Source organism: Dipodomys spectabilis, unplaced genomic scaffold, assembly GCF_019054845.1.
Source record: "Dipodomys spectabilis isolate Male_0828 unplaced genomic scaffold, ASM1905484v1 ptg000125l, whole genome shotgun sequence".
Classification (NCBI taxonomy): Eukaryota; Metazoa; Chordata; class Mammalia; order Rodentia; family Heteromyidae; genus Dipodomys; species Dipodomys spectabilis.
The window spans coordinates 3,850,863-3,865,339 of record NW_024870802.1 but is presented as its reverse complement, the minus strand read 5'-3'; the positions used below and the strand labels follow the sequence as shown (position 1 = coordinate 3,865,339).

The 14,477-nt window shown below is 40.1% G+C and overlaps 1 protein-coding gene across 2 annotated transcripts in view; it reads left to right on the top strand.

Annotated features, from left to right (window-relative positions):
• The window catches only part of Acsl5 (acyl-CoA synthetase long chain family member 5), a 48,603-nt gene extending 34,907 nt beyond the window's left edge, over positions 1-13,696 (top strand). For both annotated transcript variants that reach the window (XM_042689508.1, XM_042689507.1), the window contains exons 13-22: positions 1,141-1,275; positions 2,065-2,160; positions 4,259-4,331; positions 4,852-4,940; positions 5,226-5,342; positions 9,068-9,211; positions 10,110-10,211; positions 10,811-10,882; positions 11,253-11,399; positions 13,468-13,696. In XM_042689508.1, coding sequence (XP_042545442.1) covers positions 1,141-1,275; positions 2,065-2,160; positions 4,259-4,331; positions 4,852-4,940; positions 5,226-5,342; positions 9,068-9,211; positions 10,110-10,211; positions 10,811-10,882; positions 11,253-11,393 — 969 coding nt within the window. In that variant the 3' untranslated portion in view covers positions 11,394-11,399; positions 13,468-13,696. The remainder of the gene's footprint in view (positions 1-1,140; positions 1,276-2,064; positions 2,161-4,258; positions 4,332-4,851; positions 4,941-5,225; positions 5,343-9,067; positions 9,212-10,109; positions 10,212-10,810; positions 10,883-11,252; positions 11,400-13,467) is intronic.
• The last annotated feature ends 781 nt before the right edge of the window (positions 13,697-14,477 follow it).

Genomic DNA, 14,477 nt, shown 5'->3' with positions numbered 1-14,477 from the left:
TTGGTGTCCCAAAAATCTTCAAATATGTCCAGTGAGAATTCAATGTATATATGTGCATATTGTGGGTGTGGATTGTTATGAACTCATGGTTCTGCGTCCTGTGTGTTAAACCCATTTTAATCACACGTGATATTCAGATTGTCCCGACTTAGAAGTGGGGAGCTCCCATCAAGTTGCTTATGTGTTCTTTTGACATGACCCCAATAGCCTTTGATAGTGCCCTTGGTTTCTGGCAACAAGATATCCTATGTTCATCTTATATTACAGACATGAGAGGATGCCTACAGCTAACAGGATAATTTGCCTTAGAAGGTGAAAATGGACAGCCCTAGTTTTCTGGAGGTGCAGAAGTAGAAGCACAAATGTAGAAGATGGCCAGAGAGGCACTCTCAAAATTTGAACTAGAAAGAATTTTGATTTTCGTGGATTTTGTTTCTCATATAATGAGATCTGAAGGCTAGAATTTGAAATTCATGCTTTAATTTTTGGGATGAAAGAGTTCCTTTGAGCTGTCCTTAGGCAGGACTATGATTAATAGATTGTGGAGTTGCAGTCATACCAAGGTCAAGAAAGCCCAGGAAAATAAGGTGAACTGGGAAATGATGTTAATTGGTTAAGCCAAAAGGAAAGAAAATGATCTAAGTAGGGAAGTATGTTGGGTTTTTTGTGATGTGACTAAAGGACTTTTATTATTATAGAGAAAGGTGATAATAGTGGATATAAAAATAACTTAAGAGTAAGGGGAAAGAGGCAAAATTTCCTTTTGAGAAGTCAAATTCCTTAGCTCTACTTTCTCATACTACATAAAAAAAAACCCAAGTGGAGCTACATACTGTTATAAATCTTATGGGTTGTTTTTTTTTCCACCACTCTTTGCTTAATTTAGTTTTCAAGGACCAGAAACATGGGAGGATTGGAGCTTCAGTGTACATGTGTATTACTTTTTAAGTGTAAACCTAGTTCTCTGTATTCATTGTTATTCAACAACCCACTTAATGATCTGGAGATGTTCCCTTATGAAATCAGACTGCACCATCTCTTGCTTACCAATGAATGATCTTGATAAGCATCTTTTTAAGTTAATGACCTTAAGAAGTATCTTCTATAGGTTTCCAGCTAAGAGGTGCTATCATCTTACAGGTACAAAATGAAGCCAAAACACCCTTGAGTAAGTTCATGTTGAACCTGGCAATTACTAGTAAATACAGTGATGTAAAAAACGGTATCATCAGACGTGACAGTTTGTGGGACAAGTTTATTTTTTCAAAGATCCAGGTAAGTTGGTCGGGTCCTGAAAATCAAATGCTAGAGCTGCCCTCTACTCACACTCCGCTCTTCTTCCAGTGCTACAGCATCATCCTAACTGAAGGTCCTCTTGAACTCTGAGTGTCCACTTGCTTTCTGAGAGTCCCCTGTACAACTTTATTATGAAAGCAAATTGGCTAAAAAAGCATGGTGGCTCATGCTTATAATCCTAGCTACTCAGGAGGCTACCATCTGAGGATTATGGTTTGAAGCCAGCCAGGACTGAAAAGTCCATGAGACTCTTATCTCCAATTAAATACCAAAAAACTGGAAGTCGAGCTATAGCTCAAGTGGTAGAATATCAGCTTTGAGTAAAAAAAGCTAAGGGAATAGGACCCAGGCCCTGAGTTCAAGCTTCAGTTTATCCTCCTCTGCCATACACATACAAAAAGCATAAAGCATATTTGATGTAGATACTAGCATATTCTATCATTACATGATCTGCTGTGATTATAAGCGATATAAATAAAGTATTTAACAAATGCAGGTTCTGAGGGCTACAGTCATGACTTAAGTGATAGAGCACTTGCCTAGTAAGCACAAAGCCTGGAGCAAGTTATGATCCCAGCTGTAGATGGTGATGACGATTGAACACCTTAAGTGCATTTCCACAACACTGGGCACTATTAAAAGTATTTGTAAATTAACTGATTAAATTGGTATAAAACCACATTGGGTAGCGATTATACTCACTTGAGGCTGGCAGAAGCTGAAGCCCAGAGATAAAGTCACAGCCAGTCTTTTGTGTTCACTGCGCAGGACAGCTTGGGTGGGAATGTTCGCATCATGATCACTGGAGCCGCCCCCATCTCCACTCAGGTCCTCACATTCCTCCGGGCAGCCTTAGGATGTTGGGTAAGAATTTGCTTTTTCAAAATATAGTATTGATGATCTGAATAAAAATGGAAGTGCAACTGAAAAAAACAAACCTGAAATGTACCAATGAGAAAGTCACCCAAGCCTCAAAACCAAGAGGAAATACCCTAGCAGCACCTCTTAGTGTATCTGTGTAGAGAAATCTTAGCATAAATGCAACCAGTGTGCTGAAATATGAATGTAATACTAATGGAATAGTTCCCCTCCAACATCAATCCTTCTTGAAGGATGGCTTCACAGCAGTCTGTCAAGTGTAGACAAGTCATCTACTATTGATAGACACCATTTTCCCACTATTTTAACTGATCAAATGATAAGGACACTTTTGCACCCCTGGGTATTTTTGCAGTTATCAATTTAGAATAAGCCCATTGAAGTAGTGTCAAAGAGCATGTTTGTGTTTCTGTGTATATATGTGAACATACATATACATATATTACATGTAAATGTATATTATCAAACAGTCTTCCATAAAGATCTTGTCTTTTCTATACACTCCTGGAAACAATACAGGAAGCTTCCTTTGCCCATGCTCTTTCTCCTGACATGCCTTGTCAGTTCTATAAACCTTAGTCATTTGCCTCTACGTTCAAAACCTTATTGCAGTGTTGTTTCTTTTATCAATACCAAACAGCTTTCCAACTTGATATCTGTATTTCTTCCATGAATTACTTCCTTACAGCAGAACTAAAGCATGATTTAGTCCTCTTCCATATTACTTTCTAAGAGTTCTTCATGTAGTAATAGAAGATCAATCTCAGTTATGCATTTTTTCTGGTCTCATCTTTTCTGCTTTGGTTTCCTTCTTGCCTTGTATATAACTTATACAAAACTTTCAAACGTTTGTGTGGTTATATTGATTGATGTTTTCTATCTGTGCTTTCCAAATTGGTTTTAAATTGAACTAGGGTTTCAAAAAACTAAACAGGGTTTTCTAATCTCTAATACTTCATACTATTTGTTTTTACCATATTTTCTGGTGATCTGATAGTCTTACCCTTTAAAAAATATTGTCTCCACTACACCTGCAATAAATCTAGGGTCTGGACACAAATATTGTCTAATTTTTCTCCCTCCCAAATGGATAACTAGTTTACTCATTTAACTTTGCATGACATGAACAAGTAGAAAACAGGCACAGGATTATACTCTCCAAGAAATACATACTGCCAATTATAAACCCCCAACTGAGTAAAGATTCTGAATGATACCAGAGACATCGGCAAAATTCCTCTGGGTTTTCAAACTACCATCACTTGGCCATTCTGTTCTTCTTCAAAAATTTTCTTTCTTTAGTTCCAAAGAACAATAGGAGATAAACTCTTCCTCCAATCCTGCTCCTGGAAATGTCTTCTCTAAGTCTTTCTCTTTATCTCTGCTAACGACAGGCCACACCTACCGCTGCAGTAGCCTATCAGTTTGCTTGAACTTAGGGAACTTAAATGTGGGAACTTTAACTGCCATCAGCCTCTCTAAAATCGATATTATCTTTCATATCAGGGGTTTTCAAGTTACAGGGCAGACCCAGTCTGGCCCACCATCTGTTTTATACATGAAACGGCTTTGGAACACAGCCATAGCCATTCATGTAATATATGATCTGTGGTTGCTTTAGGAGATACATTGGCAGAGTGAATTTGTTGAGACAGAGAAATATTTATTGTCTTAATCTATGCAAAAAAGTTTGCCAACTCCAGTACTTTATCAAAACTAGAGCTATTTTCCTTTTTTAAAAAATGCTGCTCTATGTCTTTAGTTCTTTCAGAGGTGCTGCAGGTTCAAATCAATTGCCGCTGGATTGCGTATCACTTTGTAAATAATTTGCATTTTTCTTACCTTCTTGAAATGCTATACTTTTCATTTGGGTAAAAATCCAAACACTTTAACATATTTCTGAGAGCTCTTAGTTTTTGAATGAGCACTTAGTTTTAAAGACTTAGGAACTGGGATATGAATTCAATATTTTAAGAAACTAATTGTTCTCCAATGCTTGGAGACCCTATTTGCCTCATGTCTTGGCCATAAGCCAGGCAGTTTCAAGTTGAGTTAGTCCTAAAGCCTTTCTTTGTCTTCCCAGGTATTTGAAGCTTATGGACAAACAGAATGTACTGCTGGCTGTACAATTACATCACCTGGGGACTGGACAACAGGTAAGACCTCCATCTGTCAGGCAGTGTGTGTAAGGAGTTATGAGAAGTTCGTTTCTAACTGAACTAGTATTTAAGTTTCAATCATTACAGATAAATGAGGTTAGATACTCCAATGAATGAGACAGGTGCCAAACTCAAATTTTGGATCCCAGCTTGCTTATCCCAAACATCTACCAAAGATATCTGGGTTTCGTTGTTGTGGTTGTTTTGTCAGTCATGGGGCCTGAACTCTAGGCCTGGGTGCTGTCCCTCAGCTCTTCAGCTCAAGGCTAGCGCTCTACCACTTGAAACACGGCACCACTTCCGGCTTTTTTATTTTTGCTTACGTGGTGCTGAGGAATCGAACCCGTGGCCTCATGCATGTGAGGCAAGTGCTCTACCACTGAGCCACCTTCCCAGCCCCTTTAGTCCTATTTTTAAGAGTCTCAGTCTTATTTTTTATCTATCTCCTAAATCTGTCCAGAATAACTACTATTATTAGAACTTCAGAGTGTCTGAGCTGATGCATGGTCTATTTTAGGTCATGTTGGAGTCCCTGTGTCTTGTAACTATGTGAAGCTGGAAGATGTGGCTGACATGAATTACTTTTCAGTAAACAACGAAGGAGAGGTGGGTAAACTATGGCCTGTAGTCAGATCATCATGGAGGTGAAGAGGTGTAGAGCTCACAGTTGTGAGCTTGTGTGGTTTTTACTCTTTTGTTATCTTTAGCAAGGAACTAAATATTTCTGAGTCTCATTTTCCTTTCCTGTAGTGGGGACTAAAATATAGCACTCTTCGTGCTGTAGCAGGACCCATCAAGTGACCTAAGTGGGAGGGCATGTGTTGCAAGGTGTCCATGGTTTGGAAGTAGCACCCTTGCTCTTGTCACCACCTTGTACTGTCTGGTGTACAGGTCTGCATCAAGGGCACCAATGTCTTCCAAGGATACCTAAAAGACCCTGAGAAAACACAGGAAGCTCTGGACAAGGATGGCTGGCTTCACACTGGAGATATTGGTCGCTGGCTTCCAGTGAGTATTTCCTTATAATTTCCAGTAGTCTATGCTACTTGTTCGACTTTACTAGACTTTGCCAGAAAACCACGCAGACATCCAGGCACAAAGAACAGAGAAAAGTTTGTTATCAGCAAAGGGACTTGCAAGACCCCTTCTCACAAGAGAGAAGTAGTGCCGGCTATCTGCAGTGACCTATATAACCTGTGAGGCTAAGGGGTGGAGACCCTGGTGTGGATTGTGTGGACCAGGGGCTTCCTCATATGATGGGCTAGGATTTATGGCTGCTGCCCAAGTGGCAGATAAGGGGTCTTGCAGCTGCTAGACCTGAAGGTTACTCTAAGGGGTTCTTGCTGCCAAAGGTGTGCCAAAGGTAAAGGGGGGCGGGCGGAGGCTGATTATTTACTGCTTTTACTAAATGGGCCTAGAGTTGCCTAGGAAAAGAGCATGCTAAGCTATGGGAGAGGAGGCTACTGGGCCAACACTACTGGGCTGGAGAGACTAAATCTGCCTATGGCTAGTGGGATAGATTTGCCAGTGGGTTAATCAGCTGAAAAAGATGGAGGAGAATGGGTCTGTATCTTCTTTTAACCATAAAGAGAAAGAAGTAGCAAGTGGTAAAGCCCAGGCTGGGAGTTGGGAGGTTCATACTCTAGTTCAGCACTTCCAGAGGCCAACAATGTGAAAGTAGGCTAATATGTGACCAAGAGTTGCCAAAGTTAGTGTCTTTCTTCCTCTTAGCCACAGTGTCTTTACTGTTGGACCACATGTGGGAGAGAGAGACTAAATAGAAGCTTTTCTTCATTTCTTATCAAATACAATGTCTGCATTAGCCCGTGGTACCAGCATTGCTTCCAAACACAATCTGAAGGGAGGATTCTTTATTGGTCAGATAGTTCTAGATGTCAGAATTTTTATGGCTCCCATGTAATGGAAAGAATTTGCTAATAGCCAAGAGAAAATTAGGTGGTGTCTCCAGAAAAAGGGTAGTAACAGGACTGTATATTCTGTCCTTTCCTTTTTCCTTTGATTTTTTTTTTTCTTTTCGCAGTACTGGTGTTTGAACATGTCTTCATACTTGCTGGGAAGGCCCTCTACCACTTGAACCATACCTCCAAGCCCATTTTGCTCTGCTTATTTTTGAAATAGGCTCTTGCTTTTTGTATGGGCTGACCTAGATTGCTATCCTATTTACACTTCCTATGCTAGGCACATGCTACCACACCCAGACTTTTTTGTTGAAATGGGGTCTTGGGAACTTTTTTATTTGTCAGTCCTGGGGCTTGAACCCCAGGGCCTAAGCACTATCCCTGAGCTTCTTTTGCTCAAGGCTAGCACTCTACCATTTGAGCCACAGTTTGCCACTTCCAGCTTTTTCGGTGGTACTGAGGAATCGAACCCAGGGCATCATGCATGCTAGGCAACCACTCTACCAGTAAGCCACATTCCCAGCCTTGGGAACTCTGTGTGTGTGTGTTATGGTGTGTGCTGGTCCTGTGGCTTGAACTCAAGGTCTGAGCACTATCCCTGAGCTTTTACACTCAACCTACCACTTTACCACTTGAGCCACAGCTCTACTTCTGGCTTTTTGGTGGTTTATTAGAGGTAAGAGACTCCTGCCCAGGCTGTAAACTATGATCCTCAGATCTCAGCCTCCTGAGTAGTTAGGATTGCAGGCATGACTCATGAATACCTAGATTGGGAACTTTTTAAATTTTTAACCAGGGTTACCGTGAAGCTGTCATCTTCCAGAGCTTAGCCTCCTGTATAGCTGGGATGAAAAGCATATGTCACCATACCCACCTAAACTTCGTGATCATTTCCTATCATGATCCTTCTGATTTCCATCTCCAAATAGCTAAGATTACAGGTGTGAGCTGCAACTAGTGCTCCATTTCTTTTCACTTTTCTTGAGATCGAAATTGTGGTTTGATAACTCTATGCATCCACAACTTCTCTCTTTTGAGAGTTTCAAAGGGAGGTGTCTTTTCCCATTTAATTCATAAGGCATACCATAACCTGAAAGTCGGATTTCCAAACCAGGCATTTGCAGAGGCTACTGGTTGTCTCTCAGTGACCTTTGCAGCCTCTTGCTAAGGAAAACAAAGAGACTGTTTTTTTCTTTTTGAAGATGAGGTCTCGTTGTATAGCCCTTGCTGACTTTTCAGTCTGGAACTCGCAGTACTCTTGCCTCTGGACACCCAAATGCTGGGATTACAAGTGTATGGCACCACCACCAGACGTGAGGCCTTTGTGTAGCTTCACTTTCTAATAGTAACAGTAGCTGCTGTCCATCCCATCTGTTTTCCTAAGATAGGGAATTGCACCGCAATAGTTTGGAACCTTCAAAGCCTCATAGGGGATTTTTTTCCAAAGGAGTATCTTTCTCCAGAGTTCTCTTTGTCTGATATGTGCTGAGGAGCTAGAGGAACATAGGGAATGTAACTAGATCCCAAAATTCCTTTATTGCTCAGCATTCAAGATTTAACTATATAATTCAAAGAATGATTGATAACGAGGCCTCTAAGAACACAGTCCTAATGATATAATTCCTAGAGATGTGTCTCATAGTACTGTGCTAGCATGTTGCCGTTTAAGAAGAGTGCTGCATTTGAGTCAGCCTAGATGTAGACAAAACAGATATGTCTCCTCTCCTAGGTTATAAAAGGCCATTCCTTATTAACCATTTTCATCATGCCATGCTAAATTGATGAGTAAGCTGAATTGATGGTTCCAGGGTTGGTTCACACTGTGATCTTACTTAGAGTATGATTATGTGGATTGTATTTGCACTTGTCCCAGTTCTGCAATTCAAATCCCTAAGAACATAAGCTCCTTAAAGAAACTAAGCTCAAAGAAATAAAGCTGCAGAGACCTCTGGTGGTTGGCTGGGCAGAAGGCCTTCCCTCCCCAGCTCTGCTTACGGTCTAACTAACCCAACTACTGACTATCTGATTAGTACATGGGAGATGGAAATAACAGGAAATACACAGGAAGCAGAGCTAACTAATTCAAGTCTTAATTAAAGATAACCCCCTTTTTATTCCTGAGAGTTCTGGAGCTAGAGTAATTGGAAACTGAGAGGTGAATATTCTCTTTTCTGAATTGACAGTTCTGGGGCTTGACTTGTAGACTTGTACTTGCTAGGTAAGTGCTGTACCACTTGAGCTACACTCACAGCCTGTTTTTGCCTCAGTAATTTTTGATACACAGTCTTGTGTTTTTTCCAGGCTGTCCTTAGATCGTATTCTTCCTACATTGTCTTCCATGTAGCAGGGGACCAGCATGTACCACCATGGCTAGCTTGCTGGTGGAGGTGGAGGCTTGCTTACTTTTTGTTTAGTGTGCCATTGCACTCAGCCTGGAAAATTTCTTCATTGGAGGAAGGAACTATCCATATAACACAAGCTGATCCTGAAGACTTTTTCTGAGGCTCTGGGAAGGTGGGTCAGTGGTACAGTGCTTGCCTTGCATGCATAAGGCCCTGGGTTTGATTCCTCGGCACCACATAAGCAGAAAAAGCTGGAAATGATTCTGTGGCTCAAGTGGTAGAGTGCTAGCCTTAAGCTGAAGAGCTGAGGGACAGTGCCCAGGCCCAGAATTCAGGCCACACACTGACCGCCCCCCCCCCCCCCAAAAAAAAGGATAAAAGTGTGGCTTCTCCGTTTTCCCTATTAACACAGGTCTTAATGCTAAAAACAAAACCTAAAACAAAAAACTAATGTTTTTTCTACATTCTGCAGAATGGAACTCTGAAGATCATTGACCGAAAAAAGAACATTTTCAAGCTGGCACAAGGAGAATACATTGCTCCCGAGAAGATAGAAAATATCTACATCAGAAGTAGACTGGTGTTACAAGTTTTTGTACATGGGGACAGCTTACGGGTAATAAGCTATTTTAATAAGAGCCACCATTAGGTGCAGGTCACTGTGGTTCTATGTAGCGGCCAGAAATTTATCTAGGTATATCCAGAGTTCTAGCTTATAGAACTAAAGAAATGAAGCTATGTTCCATATCATAAATAAGGCAACGTTGATTACAAACAAAACCTTCTTAAAGTTGGGCACTGGCAACTCAGGCTGAGATCGAAGATCATGGATCTGAAACAAGCTCAGGCAGGAACATCTATGAGACTCTTATCTCTAATTGAACACCAAAAATCAGGAAGTGGTACTGTGGTTCAAGTGGGAAATCACCCAAACCCTGAGTTCAAGCCTCAGGCCTGGCACAAAACAGATAAACAACAACAAAAAAAAAAACAACTTTTTTTCCCACTATGATGGATTTTGTAAACAAGTCAGTAGAATTACTGAAAATGATTTGGAAAAATAGCGTTTCCCACATTGTGCTTACTTTCTGTTCTGGTTGAAGCTTCTCTGGCATGACAGGGCATCTCATATATATATATATATATATATATATATATATATATATATTTGAATATTATATATAATACACACACACACACATACACACTTAAATTCGGCTCTTTGGAGGAAGGGCATAAGGAAAACTGTGGGCATGAACAGGCCAGAGATTCTTCTAAATTTTTGTGGCTACCACCTCTTTCTGAAAAGTCAAATTTGGCCAGAATGTTTCTGTTATGAGATGTTGAATGGAGTAATCTATCAGTGAGAAAGAAAGCAGGACCCTTGTATAGATTTGACGTTGGGAGGTCTTTTAATTTATTTTTTAATCACCATGAGCTAGTCCTTCTTTTTACCCTTGGGGGCAGAGGAGTGCCGTATGCTAGGCCTCTCATACCCTTGGTTTCTTTTTCAGTCATCCTTGGTAGGAGTGGTAGTTCCTGACTCCGAAGTGCTCCCCTCATTTGCTGCCAAACTCGGGATTAAGGGATCCTTTGAAGTCTTGTGTGAAAATGAAGTAAGTATTCCTCAGGAAAACTCAGTGTGCACTCATGGTCCATGTGGCAAAGAGGAGGCACTACCAGTTGGGGCATCCCTGGGTGCCCAGGGCCTCTTCTCTGAAGAAATGATCTCTTCCTATTTCTGTGAAATGTAGCTACAGTCCCAATAGACTTAATAATTTTATTAGATCGTAGGATAGAATGGATCATTTAAAACACAAAGCTGAGCCAGTGGCTCATGCCTGTAATCCTAGCTACTCAGAAGGCTAAGAGAGGATCGTGGGAAGTCTGTGAGACTCTTATCTCCAATAAACCACCAGAAAACCTGAAGTGGCACTGTGGCTCAAGTGGTAGAGAACTAGACTTGAGCTAAAGAGCTCAGGGATAGAGCCCAGGCTCTGAGTTCAAACCCACGACAAAAAAAAAAAAAAAACCCTCAAAATAATAAACACATATGTCAATAAGTAAAATCATCTAGAGAAAAGTCACTATTAATGCTTTGTAGATACTTTTATATACTGCTTTTATCCTAACCCATTGTTACAGGCATTTGGAGTGGGTTCACATTTAGCTGTTCATTTTCAGTCATGCTTTAAGCAATGTTCTGTATTCCTAGACTATCCAGGGAGCCATTTTACAAGACTTGCAGAAAGTTGGGAAAGAAGGTGGTCTAAAGTCCTTTGAACAGGTATGTTCCACTGATTTTACTCAAGTCTCTTGAGTCACCCTCAAAGTTTTATTTAAAGTTCCAACTTACCATGGGTGTAAACATACATTTCCAAAGAATTGATTTGAGAATTTATGCCTTTAACTGGCAATGACCACGTCCTTTGGTAATTAATTTGTAATGTCCCTTTTCCATTCTCCCTCCTCATTTCTTTCTCTAATCACAAACATGTTAAGAATGGCCACGGGTTACTAGATCTGTACCTGTCTACTTCATTAAACTCTTTTATAAGATGAAACATGCTTTCAAGTCCTTCATCGAGCACTCTGAGGGCTGTGCAGAAGAGTATGCAGCACTAATAAACCGTATGTGTGTTCACTTCATCTTCTAGGTCAAGAGCATCTTTATTCATCCAGAGCCATTTTCCATTGAAAATGGGCTCTTGACACCAACACTAAAAGCAAAACGAGTAGAGCTCTGCAAATTCTTCCGGACCCAAATCAGCAGCCTGTATGAGAGTATCCAGGAGTAGGTTAAGGTATTTATGGCTGAACTGGCTGCCTGGTCTGTGCTGCTGTGTGAGCATATAGATTAAAAACTATTCTTCCATTTGTGTTGTGTTTCTTCCTCTCTGTTGTTTTACTTACTGCATGATCAAACTACCATCTGAAAAAAAATACCATCAGAGATTTATAAGCAGGAAATTTAGCCTGGATAGAAGTCTTGCTTTTCTCATCTTAGTCGTGGCTAATTTAGCTATATATTTACTTTTTTTTCATGGTCCCACTTTGTGTTTTGACTCTTCTGCAAGCTCTCCAACTTCAGTGCCATTTTAAATCAGAGATCACAAGATCAAATATCCTAGGGATCCTTTGTGAGGCTCTTTCTTGCTTTATAGCAAATATATAAACCAAGACTTAATATAGGCTCACTAACATTCACAGTAAGAAATCCTTAATTGTCCTTTTCAGGTTTTTAAAGTTATATCGTAGAGGTCCTTTACATCTTTAATTCCTAGTTCTTTTTTTTTTTTTTTGAGGTATTACAAAAGGAGATGCTTTCCTGATTTCAGCCTTGCTTTTCTCATTGTAGCATACAAAAAAGCAATTGATTTTTGTGGGCTAAGGAGAAAAATATATTAAATGAAGTAAGACGGACTCAAAGAAACATAGACTACATGCTTTCCCTTATTTATAATAACTAGAGTATGTCTATAAATCTACAAGCAAATCCAATGGATAGTAGAAGACAAATAATTACACTTGGATATGATCAATTAAACAGCACCCTAAGCATTCGCACACTGAGAACAAAGGAGGACATTCTTAGGAGAGGATCCCAATGGCTCAATAGCTATGCATATGACCATATAAAATGATGCCTATCAAAATGAACTCCAAGAAATGGGAACAAAAGTTTTAATTGTACTGTTTGCAGTTATTTCTTTTTTTTCTTTTTTTCTCCTTTGGTTTATTCTCTCGGTTGATGCTGTTTTTTTTTTTTTTTTATTTCTGTAACCTTGTCTTGTATATAAGTTTATCTGAATTGGGGAAAAGAAGGGGAATCACACAGTGGGACAAAGGGTGAACCAATGCAACAGTGATACTCACTAAACACTATGTTGGAAATGAACTATACAACTTGGGGGATTGGGGTGGGGAAGAGGGAGAAAATGTCCAAAAAGAAATGTACTCATTGGGCTAGGAAGGTGGCTTAGTGGTAGTGCTTGCCTTACATTCATGAGGCCCTGGGTTCAATTCCTCAGCACCACATAAGCAGAAAAAGCCAGAAGTGCACTGTGGCTCAAGTGCAGCTCAAAGTGAGCTGAAGAGCTGAGGGACAGCACCCAAGCCCAGAGTTCAGGCCCATGACCAACAAAACAACAACAACAACAACAACAACAACAACAAAACGGATATCATTGGTAGATGGTTGGGATAAGCAAGCTGGGATCAAAAATTTGAGTTTGGCACCTGTCTTGTTCATTGGGGTATCTAACCTCATTCATCTGTAATGATTGAAACTCTTAAATCCTAGTTCAGTTAGAAACTAACTTCTCATAACTCCTTACACACACTGCCGACACACACACACACACACACATACACACACACACACACACACACACACACAGAAAGAAATGTATTCATTATCTTACTTATGTAACTGTACCCACTCACTGTGCATCACCTTTACAATAAAATTTAAAGAAATCCTTAAGGAAGTGGCACTGTGGCTTAAGTGGTAGAGCGCTAGCCTTGAGCTGAAGGGGAAGTCTTTTAAGTTCTGAAAAGCTGTTTAGAATCTATTTTCTAATTTCTTCATAAAGCCATCACAACTTTTGAGTTTTAACTGACTGCTCATACCAATTATTATCTGTGAGATAAATCTCTTGTTCAGACTTCTGGATACACTAAAATCTGCACAGAAAGGAACTATTTGATCATTCTAAACATTTCCTAGAGATTCTTCTCTTTGACAGTATAAATTCTTAAGATTTCTGCTTTGGGGGTATTAAAACTGGGTGTGTATGTTTAAAAAATGTTCACATTGTTGTCTATAGGGGTATCTATCTTCTGACTGATCTAATCTTCTAACTAATGCAGTTTGCTGCTGAACTGGAACCGTGAAAGGAGGAGTTGAGACTTATGTCCAGTGAAATTTTCCAGTAAATGAAGCAAGCACTGAATAAAACTCTCCTGCACTGGGTGCATAACAGGCTTATCTTCTGTGAAGGAACCTACTGATGATATTTCCCCATGAACTACCATACCCCTTATACCTGGTGCCTCTACTTGTAAATGTAAAGTTTTAAAATAAACTATTGCAGATATATATGTTGTAGTGTTTTTCATTTTATGGGTCATAATGAGAAATCCATCTTAAAATAAGGATCACTTAAACATCAACGTTAACTATTGGTTCTAAAACTTGGCTACTCCAGACTTACCTAAAAGAAAAAATAAAAAAAGACAGTACTTGGAATCTTGAGTTAAACAGCCTGAGGTGAAGAGATTTTTTAGCGTGCAATCGAGTTTGTTGACTCTGTAAATGGAGAAGACCAGGCCTTCTTATCTGACATCAAGTAAATCAAGGAACAGCTGAGCCCAATCTCTGAGCATTAGTTCATGTTCTTTCCCCATTGCCACCTGCTGGACTCTGATGTCTCCTAGGGCTCCTCTCTGGCCCCCAGAATTGAGAATGTTCATGGATAGCTTCACAGGTGGCCAAGGCAAGGCTATTCTTGAGTACAAAGCAAAGGAAAGGCAGGAACTGATTTGCAGAGTCTCTCTGTTCTAGTTCACCACATCTCTTTGACTTCCCCTATATATCCTCCAGTTAACTTTTACTGAATTCCTGTTTTTCAAACATGCCAGGTACATTCTAGCTTGCATGCTTGCTGTTCCTTCTAACTAAAATAGGCCCTTTCAGGGAACTCCACTTGTGCCTTATTCGCCCTTAACACCCGACACATTTCATTTGTCCTTCTCTCCACTCCCACGGTAATGGGACAGTAGTATTTCACTCATTGCTAAATCCCAGTGCCCACCCCTTACTCTGACCTATTACAAGCTGGGCCCCAAAGCCTCATGTTTCCTGACAAGGAAAGAATAAG